Source organism: Coregonus lavaretus, assembly GCF_964263955.1.
Source record: "Coregonus lavaretus genome assembly, chromosome: 23".
Lineage (NCBI taxonomy): Eukaryota > Metazoa > Chordata > Actinopteri > Salmoniformes > Salmonidae > Coregonus > Coregonus lavaretus.
The window spans coordinates 36,173,963-36,185,706 of record NC_140010.1 but is presented as its reverse complement, the minus strand read 5'-3'; the positions used below and the strand labels follow the sequence as shown (position 1 = coordinate 36,185,706).

General features: G+C 46.0%; 1 protein-coding gene across 1 annotated transcript; it reads right to left on the bottom strand.

Annotated features, from left to right (window-relative positions):
- Nucleotides 1-9,817: 9,817 nt before the first annotated feature.
- LOC311098673 (transcription factor HES-1-like) lies at nt 9,818-11,081 on the bottom strand (the record flags this gene model as incomplete). The annotated part of the gene is made up of 4 exons (XM_084139209.1): nt 9,818-10,329; nt 10,548-10,635; nt 10,777-10,872; nt 10,974-11,081. The coding sequence occupies 4 exons, from the start codon at nt 11,079-11,081 to the stop codon at nt 9,818-9,820; spliced, it is 804 nt and encodes a 267-aa protein (XP_083995335.1).
- Nucleotides 11,082-11,744: the final 663 nt, after the last annotated feature.

The following is an 11,744-nucleotide window of genomic DNA, read 5'->3' as shown; positions in this document are numbered from 1 at the left end:
TGTTCCTGCTCCACGTACGAAGCCTACGGTGTGCGTCGCCAGCCCAGCCCGGCCTGTTCCTGCTCAACGCACAAAACCTACGGTGTGCGTCGCCAGCCCAGCCCGGCCTGTTCCTGCTCCACGTACGAAGCCTACGGTGTGCGTCGCCAGCCCAGCCCGGCCTGTTCCTGCTCCACGTACGAAGCCTACGGTGTGCGTCGCCAGCCCAGCCCGGCCTGTTCCTGCTCCACGTACGAAGCCTACGGTGTGCGTCGTCAGTCCAACCCGGCCTGTTCCTGCCACCCGCACCAAGTCTACGGTGCGCGTCGCCAGCCCGACCCGGCCTGTTCCTGCCACTCGCACCAAACCTACGGTGCGCGTCGCCAGCACCGTCCGGCCTGTTCCTGCCACCCGCATCAAGTCTATGGTGCGCGTCGCCAGCCCAGCCCGGCCTGTTCCTGCTCAACGCACGAAGCCTACGGTGTGCGTCGCCAGCTCAGCCCGGCCTGTTCCTGCCACTCGCACCAAACCAGGGGTGCGAGTCGCCAGCCTGGTCCAGCCCGTTCCTGCTACTCGCACCAAGACAGGGGTACGAGTCGTCAGCCTGGTCCAGCCCGTTCCTGCTACTCGCATCAAGCCAAGGGTGCGAGTCGTCAGCCTGGTTCAGCCCGTTCCTGCTACTCGCACCAAGCCAGGGGTACGAGTCGTCGGCCTGGTCCAGCCCGTTCCTGCTACTCGCACCAAGCCAAGGGTGCGAGTCGTCAGCCTGGTTCAGCTCGTCCCTGCTAATCGCACCAAGCCAAGGGTGCGAGACGTCAGCCTGATCCAGCCCACTCCTGCTACTCGCACCAAGCCAGGGATGCGAGTCGTCAGCCTGGTGAGGTCCGTTCCGGCTCAACGCATCAAGCCGAGAGTGCGTATCGTCTGCCAGGTCCGGTCCATTCCTGCCTCACGCGCCAAGCCAGGGGTGTGCGTCGGCAGTCCTTATCCAGCTAATTGGGTCAGATCGGACTGGGGGCACTACGGGGGGATTGTAGTTGGGTGGTGGTCAAGCCCGGAGCCGGAGCCGCCTCCGAGGAGCAACACCCACCCAGCCCTCCCCTATTTGGGGTGTAGGCGCGGTCGGAGTCCGCGCCTTTAGGGGGGGGTACTGTCACACTCTGGCTCCGGGACTTTTTATGTTGAGTCAGGGTGTGTAGATTTCCGTGTGTTTTGTACTGTGTTTAGTGTCTAGGTGTTCTAGTTCTATGTTTGGTCAAGTGACTCCCAATCGGAGGTAACGAGTGTCAGCTGTCGGCTCGTTATCTCTGATTGGGAGCCATATTTAAACTGTCTGTGTTCACCTTGTGGTTGTGGGTTTTTGTTCCAAGTTCAGTCTTTGTCACTGTTGGACTTCACTTTCGTCTTTTGTTTTGTATTGACGTGCTTTTCTAATTAAAGTCATCATGTTCACTCGCAACGCTGCGCCTTGGTCTCCTGTTTTAGACGATCGTGACAGTAGGTCCCAATCATAAGAATACAAAAACACTGGAAGGACAGACACTGGGAGATGGGAAGCAAGTGAAGGGTGAGGATTTAATAATAAATAGACATGAAACAAAGCAAGAGCAGCGTCTTCAGACACAGGTATCAAACTGAGGAACAGACAGATATAGGGGAGGTAATAAAGCAGTGATGAAGTCCAGGTGAGTCCAATGAAGCGCTGATGTGCGTAACGATGGTGACAGGTGTGCGATGGGCAGCCTGGTACCCTTGAGCACCAGGGAGGGGGAGCGGGAGCAGGCGTGACAGTACCCCCCCCCCCCCCCCCCCCCCCCCCCCCCCCCCCCAGGGACGCCACCTGGCGTCCCACCTGGGCTGGCCGAGCCATGGGAGCCGCTCGAGGTGCGGGAACCTGTCGAGCCTGACAGACCGGCTGAGGGAGCCTGATGAGCCGGCTGAGGCGTGGGAGCCCGACGAGCCGGCTGAGGCGTGGGAGCCCGACGAGCCAGCTGAGCCGTGGGAGCCCGACGAGCCGGCTAAGGCGTGGGAGCCCGACCAGCCAACTGAGGCGTGGAAGCCCGATGAGCCGAGGAAGCCCGACGAGCCGGCTGAGGCGCGGAAGCCCGACGAGCTGGCTGAGGCGTGGAAGCCCGACGAGCCGGCTGAGGCATGGAAACCTGACGAGCCGGCTGAGGCATGACGTGGAATGGGAGCCTGCCGTGCCAACCGAGGCAAGAAAACCTCTTGATCCAGCTAAGATTCCCTTTCTATATTGCTATAGAATTTTCACAAATGCCTTAGTATACATAACTCCCAAACATTCTAAGAATTTATGAAAATGTGAAAATGACCATATCTAAGTGGTCGCTTGTCTGAAAATGTTTTTAAAGTGTCGTATTCTTCCTGGGGGTGTATATGAACAGAATTTAATAAGATGTAATAAATGCTGTCAGTTCCACTTTAAATGCAACAATGTTTCACACAAGTTATTTTCAAAGAGATGGCTAACAACAGCAAACGCGCTGCAATAAAAAAACACAGTTCCACTCACCAGATGATGATCATTTGAAATGTAACTTCTTGTTGAAAGTTATTCTTGAAAAGGGAGAAGCTAACCACTTAGCAACAACATCCTCTTTGATAACACCTGCTGCAGCCGGTGCAAACTAGCCGACAACAAAAGCTAGCTAGCTAGTCTGTGGGAAAACAATTGCTTGCTATTGTGCAGTGACCTGTTGGCCTTCAAGAAGGCAGACGTTTCGTTCAGTTTTTGTAAAAACTGTCCCACCATTAAGTCAAAATGTGATTGGTTGATTCCACTGTCACTCCAAAATGTTGCCCTAATACAGTTGAATGGCAGATGCCTTTATCTACTGTAGCTTCTGATGGCCTAGCCAATGGCTGACTTCGCTAGCTACAGTGCCTTGCAAAAATATTCATCCCCCTTTGCGTTATTCCTATTTTGTTGCATTACAACCTGAAATTTAAATTGATTTTTATTTGGATTTCATGTAATGGACATACACAAAATTGGTGAAGTGAAATGAAAGAAATAACTTGTTTCAAGAAATTCTAAAAAATAAATAACGGAAAAGTGGTGCGTTCATATGTATTCACCCCCTTTGCTATGAAGCCCCTAAATAAGATCTGGTGCAACCAATTACCTTCAGAAGTCACATAATTAGTTAAATAAAGTCCACCTGTGTGCAATCTAAGCGTCACATGATCTCAGTATATATACACCTGTTCTGAAAGGCCCCAGAGTCTGCAACACCACTAAGCAAGGGGCACCACCAAGCAAGCGGCACCAAGAAGACCAAGGAGCTCTCCAAACAGGTCAGGGACAAAGTTGTGGAGAAGTACAGATCAGGGTTGGGTTATAAAAAAAAAATCCAAAACTCCCATGGAGCACTATTAAATCCATTATTAATGGAAACAACATGGCACCACAACCAACCTGCCAAGAGAGGGCCGCCCACCAAAACCCAACGACCAGGCAAGGAGGGCATTAATCAGAGGCAACAAAGAGACCAAAGATAACCCTGAAGGAGCTGCAAAGCTCCACAGCAGAGATTGGAGTATCTGTCCATAGGACCACTTTAAGCCGTACACTCCACAGAGCTGGGCTTTACGGAAGAGTAGCCAGAAAAAAGCCATTGCTTAAAGAAAAAAAATAAGCAAACACGTTTGGTGTCCGACAAAAGGCATGTGGGAGACTCCCCAAACATATGGAAGAAGGTACTCTGGTCAGATGAGACTAAAATTGAGCTTTTTGGCCATCAAGGAAAACGCTATGTCTGGCGCAAACCCAACACCTTTCATCACCCAGAGAACACCATCCCCACAGTGAAACATGGTGGTGGCAGCATCATGCTGTGGGGATGTTTTTCATCGGCAGGGACTGGGAAACTGATGGATGGAGCTAAATACAGGGAAATTCTTGAGGGAAACCTGTTTCAGTCTTCCAGAGATTTGAGACTGGGATGGAGGTTCACCTTCCAGCAGGACAATGACCCTAAGCATACTGCTAAAGCAACACTCGAGTGGTTTAAGGGGAAACATTTAAATGTCTTGGAATGGCTAGATGTGCCAAGCTTAGAGACATACCCCAAGAGAATTGCAGCTGTAATTGCTGCAAAAGGTGGCTCTACAAAGTATTGACTTTGGGGAGGGTGAATAGTTATGCACGCTCAAGTTTTCAGTTTTTTTGTCTTATTTCTTGTTTGTTTCACAATAAAAAATATTTTGCATCTTCAAAGTGGTAGGCATGTTGTGTAAATCAAATGATACAAACCCCCCAAAAAACAATTTTATTTCCAGGTTGTAAGGCAACAAAATAGGGAAAATGCCAACGGGGGTGAATACTTTCGCAAGCCACTGTATATTTATCTCCCCAGAGACCAGCAAAGAAAAGTCCTGATTGGATATTTTCCCTTTCCAACACAAACTGGATAGATTAAATCAGAACATCATTGATAATAATATAATTATAATTAAATTATTATAATTATTGTTTTATAAATCCTAAGCCCTTCTCTGAAGGTGTAGAATGCCCATTGTTCCCCACTGTGTTTGGATTAGTAATAATTTGTAGAGTGGCTCTATTTTCCCTCAGCATGCATTTTTTCACAGAATTGCTGGACATTTTAAACTGTTATTATGGTGGTGATTTGACAAAATTCCAATCATGGTCTTGAATTGGACTCACATTTTTCTGGTCTCGGTCTTGACTCGGTCTCGAATCCCTTGTCCCCCTCCCGGTCTCGACTCGGTCTCGCTCCCCCTCCAGTCTTGGTCTGGACTCGGACTCAATTTGCTCCTGTCTTGGTCTTGAATCGGTCTCACTTTAGGTGGTCTCGAACACAACACTGTCACAACGTATCTATCATTACGCAAACAATTATTAGACAAAATTGTGGTGGTACTCCTTAAAAAGAGTGATTGACATTTTGATGGCTTCTTTAAGCAATCTAAAGAGGAATATCCATAGCCTGGTCCCAGACCTGTCTGTGCCGCTTTGCCAACTCCTACAGTAACATTGTCATGTTAAGACAAAGGACATATGAGTTGGCTGAACAGTATAAACAGATCTGGGACACAGGATAGAATTAGCATGCTTCATGTGGGGATCCAACAAACCGATACAAATCATGGTATTTGGGGAGCATGATAACATGCTCAGAAAGTCCTGTTCAAATCGGGATTCCTTTTGGACCACAACAAGCCAGGATGCACCAGGCCTGCAATATTTTGGGTCAGGCATCCACAAGTCTGCGTGAACCTCTCCACCAACCCCACAACACACACACGTGCACACACACACACACACACACACACACACACACACACACACCATAAACATCCCTAAAATCCCCATAAAACTTTAGCAAGCCCTCTCAATGGTCACCCCCAGATGCCTCACACATGGTTCTAATCCTATCCACCCAGGCAGCCCAAAAGGTCAAGGCTGTAACTGAACCATCCCCCAGTTATGGGGCCGTCTCACTTTGAAGGGACACCTGCAGTGAAAGTGAATCTTTATGGTGCTGGTCATAACCCCATGTGGGCAGAGAGCCAAGTGTGGCAGGAACAGAAGGGGGTAACAAGACCTGCAGACACCAAAGTCAACGGCTTTGAAGATCTGGTAGCAGGTGATGAAAGTACAGTAGTCATATCCTTGATTTAAACATCTGACATCATTACACAGCAATAGTTGTCTCTACAGTGAAAAATGCAATCATTGAGATATCAGGTTGTCATGTTGCTACTTGGCTCAATCCAAAAACCATGTCTAAAAGCTAAGAAACATGGCTCAGGACCTTCAAAACGTGTCTCAGAGTAGGAATGCTGATCTAGGATCAGTTTTTGCCTTTTAGATAATGATTAATAAGATAATATGGCCGGGGGGGACTTGATCCTAGATCAGCACTCATAGTCTGAGACACTTTATGTGTGTATAACTAGAGAGTTCTGGGCATTCATGCCCAAGCATGTTATCATTGGATCTACTTTAAAAAGTTGGGTGAAAAAAAGACAAAATGCCGTTACGTTACGTTGATTACTTTTTGCAAATCCAATCAGTTTTCCACATTGATTTAACGTCATCGCATATATTTATTTGGTTGAAATTATGCGGAAACAACATTGATTCGACTAGTTTTTGCCCAGTGGGAAGAGAATACGATGAGTGTTGATAAGGGGCCATTCTCTAGTTCACAAGTATCTGAATTCATTCACCACTGATGTCAAGTGCATAATCTATGCATTTGTTTAGCATAGCCATCGGATGTGAACTATTTGCTCACAGACTTCACCCTTGGAAAACATTGTTACAGCCCCCAAGAACAATACAGGCCAATTCAACATAGAGGCAGTCACAGCGGAGGTTTCCGGTACATGTCAGGAAGATTTCCCATAGCAGGGTTCCTCTCACCGTCACTGTCTTTGTGACCAATGACTCATCAATCAATGACCACACTGAGGGGCCAGGCCCGAGCAAACTTAGTGCTTGTCATCCTTCCTTTGAGGAGGTAGAAGAAAAGGGGCAGGAAGGAGGAGAAAGGAGAAGAATGAGAGGGGCGTGTGTCTTAGCTACCACTGGTAAACAGTGTTGATATAGAGAGACCATCAGCTGTTGTTGAATCCCGGGCCGGCCTCCACCCAACACCACTCTAAATGCATCCATTATACTTCAGGTGGCCCATAGAAAGGGTTTGAGAGAGGAGCTGGTGATAGGCTAGATGAAACTCAAACCTGTTCGGAGCTTCAGTAGTGGCCTTCTCTTGTCTCTGAAGAGAGTAGCCTGGCCTTATAGGAGCCTTATAGGAGCTTTAGGAGCTCCTCAACAATGAGCCTCCAGTCTCAGCATGGTGAAAGTGACAGCATGGTCCTCCCTCCTGCAGACCATTAAACCTCCTTCTGGATAAACAAGAGCAGGGCCCTTTATAAAGAGTGAGAGGGCCACAAAGAGAGGAGCCATTGAGCCACTGGGGGCCTGCCTTTGTTTTTGTATTGTGGGGCCCTTTCTCAATGGTCTGGTCCTGATAAGGGAGGATTTATTTGGCTGTTAGGGCCAGAGTGGTGTGTTTGGGCAAAACAGAGATTACTTAATTGACAGCATTGTGTGCGAGAGTGGGTTTGACTGTGTTTCCATGTTGAAAATATGCTGAATTAGAAAGTTGTTTGATAATCAAAAGAGGGTGGTCTACTGAGATAGGTGGAATGGGCTGAGAGTAGCAGAGGGGTGGGATTAAAAAGCTCATGATCGGTAATAGTTATTACAGTAAACACTATATATAATGTATACCGGAGATGTCTGAGTACTATCTATCCAAATGTAATGTGTATATATAAAAACGATATCTTTGTTATGTAACTAATGTGTATAAAAGTACCATGTGTGTCAAATGTATATGTAACAAAAAAGCTGTAAGAGGTGGATGGGCCAATAAAAAATGTAAAAGTTGTTTGATAATGAAAATAACTTGTATGATAGGCAGGTAGCTTAGTGGTTAAGAGCGTTGTGCCAGTAACCGAAAGGTTGCTGGTTCTAATCCCCGAGCCGACTAGGTGAAAAATCTGTCGATGTGCCCTTGAGCAAGGCACTTAACCCTAATTGCTCCTGTAAGTCGCTCTGGATAAGAGCGTCTGCTAAATGACTAAAATGTAAAATGTAACTGGGCTATGAAATTAGAAAAAAGCAACTCTATTTAACCCAAAGGTTTTCAGCCATTTTCTAGGGGTTATATTCTAAAAGTGTGAAAAAGCTTCCCAATTGCACTGTATCACTTCAAATACTATGCATTCTATGCACTGGTGTCTGCACTCTTAAGACCATCGAGGTAAATTGTAGAATTAAAGGTTTTTAGATCAATTAGATCACAAATACTCCGATTATTGCTCTCTCATTTTACGCTAGCTCTACCTTCTTCCTGTTTTTAAAAGGGTGTCCTATAGTGACACCATTTTTAAAAAAAATCAGTCTGCATGCTGTATTGGAGCTGTCTAGTCCTTGCCTGGTCCCAGAGCTGTTTGTGCTGTCTTGCCAAATCCTATGGTCATTGTCATGCCAAACAGAGTTGCAAGACAACACAAACAGATCTGGTACTAGGCTAGTCCAGTCCTGTAAGGCAGAGTGACAGGCACCTGTGACCCCTGGTCAAGCTCTTCTCATGGCCCACTGTGGGAGCACTCAACCCTGGACACACACTAGGCTAGTCACTCCATTAGCTGGCTGACAGACCGCTAAATGGACAGCAGCGCTATTCCCAGGTTGTCACTAAACTGCCAAATCAAATAGGGGTTTAGGTCACTTTTAATAATTTAGCTACTAGTCTGATTTGTACCATCCAGTTACTTTCTAAATGTATTGTGATTTTGTGGAGGAGTATCCCTTTAAGCTTAATGGCAAGCTTGACTCACAGTCACAAGTGTCAATTATGATTTGAGCGGAACACTGTGTGATACCTTGGGTAGCAAAACCTTCATACCTTACTTTATATATATTCTTACCACTCACACCAATTTAAAAGCATATATAGTGTTTTAAGAAAAAGATGCTAAAGAATGAAGAGCGCATAATTAAACACCCGAACCTCATGAATTTAAAGCAGTACACTGTAGCTTGACGCTACTTTCGCATTCGTATATCCCCTCACTCAGACGTTAGATCTGTGACCTCTGGTAACCTCTAACCGGAGCAACAGCACGCATGGAGGGTGTCACCATACAGTTAATGGGTGTCACTAACAAGCTAGGAGCATTTCGTCTGGCCCTCCCAACTCTCTCCCATCCTCAATCCCTCCAGAGCCCTCTCTCCCCATGTTCAGCCCCTTTCCTGTGTGTGTCAGCATTTCCTCTCCGGCAGGCAGCCCTGCGCGTGTCAAACGGGCTACCCGCCTCCCTCCGCCCCTATCCTGGTCATCTCTCTGTTGGCTGAGAGTCGTTCTCCCGATATCTCGGGTTCCTTACCTCATCTGGGAGCTATTTATTCCCAGTCGGGGGGAAACGGTTTCCCTGGATGGAAGTACAAGACAGATGAAGCTAAAACGGATCAGATGGGAAGATAACACTTTGGTGGTGGAGAAAGGCAGCGTCTACACCGGCAGTCCAATAGTGATCTTTTGCCCAATTATTGGGCAAAAGATCAGAATTGGGCTGCCTGTGTAAATGCAAAGTTAGAGCACTAGAACCTGGCCATGGGTTGGTGTAGCCTATATAGCTTGAATCTTAAATCATGGTTAGAATTCTTGCATGTCCCTTCATCGATCAATGATAGGTCAGAGGTGAGGTTGGATGGGAAGATAGAAGTTCAGATATGGAAGTACTTGAGGAGTTTGCTTGACAGCAGTAAGAGCTGTCCCGTGTTTGATGCATAGCTCGAGATCCTATAATTCAGTGTTCTATTTCATTCTGTGGTTAGATAAGCCTTGATAGGGTCATCAATCACAGCACATCACTAGGGCAAGGATAGACAATTATGTTTAATGTAGGTAAGATATGGCCAGTTCGAGGTGTTAAGCATTTCAATTTCATTTAAAGAATTTATTGATTTCCTGAAGGAAGACATTTATGGGCATTTGAATCATATTTAGCATCACAACAATAACACATATTCATGACATCACTGACATACAAATAGAAAAAAAAAACGAATGGAAAGGTGTACTGTATCCTCCATCAAAGAATAACAACATCTGCGTAAACAGCACTCTTGAGTCTTGCTTTGAACAGCCTATACGAAAATATAAAAAAGTAAAATGTAAAAAATGTAAATGTAATATCTGACGGAATACTTCCCGTAAAAAAATTCGTCACTGTGCGTAAAAGTCCTTCAGTCTAATGCACGCAGTTGACCCTACCATGGTCTCCACACGAAGTCTGCGGTGACGGGAGGCGCAACAGGTGACACAGCCACCGCAAGTGCTGGATTGCCATGTATCGCGTTCGGCGCGCTCATATGCGCAAGACCCAGGCTTGGAATCAGAATGGCGAATTGTCCATCTGTCGCCGCCGGCACAATTTGAATTCCACTGTATAATGTAGCCATTTCTGATGTGAGGTTGATAGGCGAGCCACTTTTGCAAGGCATTATTCCATTTAACTGAGGAGATGCACTTGGGATTTTCGCAATGGCTTGGCCGCGCAATGGATGCGCTGGATGCGGAGGGTAGGTGGGGATCTGGCATTGAGTTGAGAAGTTTACGGTGTTTATCTGTGACACACAGCCGGCTAAGTGGCTGAGAAGTCGGGTCCTGATCTCCGTGTTCACCCCTCCACATGTGGACAGAAAACGGGTGACTTCACTCATACATTCGCTGAATCCCGCTCTGTATTTGCCAAATACTGATGGATCCCTGCTTATAGCTGCTGTAAAGCCAAAAACATGATATATTTGAGGATATATTGCTCAGAAAATCATTACAATCTAATTATATAATACTCAGTAGGTCTATCAATAGCTTTGATAAGCTTGGGTAAATATAGGACCGTGGGAACTGCGGTGCGTGCCAAATGGGCACAGCCAGATTCTATTTATGCAAGTCTAGAATTACTGTAATCAATTAGCGATAAAAAAAAAAACCTACCAGTAGTTTGGAGACGCTGCATATTCCTAAGGTGCTTCACAGTCATCTCAAGGATGTCCGCCTTCTCGAGCTTCGAATGCCTCGAGCTCTAAATTGACATCAAGAAGAAAATGACACATGATTAATAATCTATTTGAGCTTCGTTCCAGTCCATAACGATAGAAGCATATGTCGTAGACATAAATGTCTATATGGAATATGGTAATTGCCTATTTTTATAAAAACTTACATCTTTCTTTAGTGCATCCAAGATGAGGGTCTTTAGCTGACCAAGGCTGTCATTGATTCGCGCGCGTCTTCTCTTCTCCATAATTGGCTTTGAGGACTTCAAAGAAAAAAACAGAGCACATGATTTTAACACATAATAATAAAAAACAATAATTGACATGTAAAAAGCAATCGTTTTCTTTCGGTGCATTTTTGTACCTTTCTGTGCTCTGAGGCAGTCCTTGGTTTATCCGGAGTTCCACTGACACTCGACGGGGTGGCTGCGACAGAGGATGGGGATGTTTTCTCCAAAATATCAGCTGGCATCTTCAAGTTTTAATATCCCACAATCGTCCAGCCAACTTAAGCAGATCCTTTTTAATGTCCCAAAATTGTTAAAGAAGGTCCAGCCTATTGAGTAATATTCAAACACCGCTTATGCACTTTTTCTGACCAACGCTGTTCGTTACAGGCGTTTATTATAATGTAGCTATTGCTGAGGTAACGTCCTGTCAGTGCGGTGTTGATAACAAGTCAACACTGTTACTTTCACCCCGGGTCGTATTTATAGAGGAGGCTGCACGCGAACGGCTCGTGTGAAACCTCCCAAAGTTTCATTCTCACTGCAACTTTCTACCAATGAGCGCGCGGGACACGTTGCCAGGGATGAGGTTGGCTCGTGCAAGGAGGCCTTGCATTGGCTATCTGGTGTCTTGTGTGTGAGAGAGACCGTGTTCCACAGCACACTACTACAGATGTAGGATCTTAATTTGAGCCAGTGTGCTACAGCAGGAAAATAATCCTGCAGCAACAGGAAATGTGAATTATTATGTGGATTATAATTAATGGGGTTGATACATTTTTCTTTAGAGCAAATCAAGTCTGACATTTTAGAGTGGAAAATACTAACTTTAGAATACTTTTTTAACTTAAAATACACTACACGTTTGCATTTCCAAGATGGCGTATTTTTCGTACATATTTCCCTAT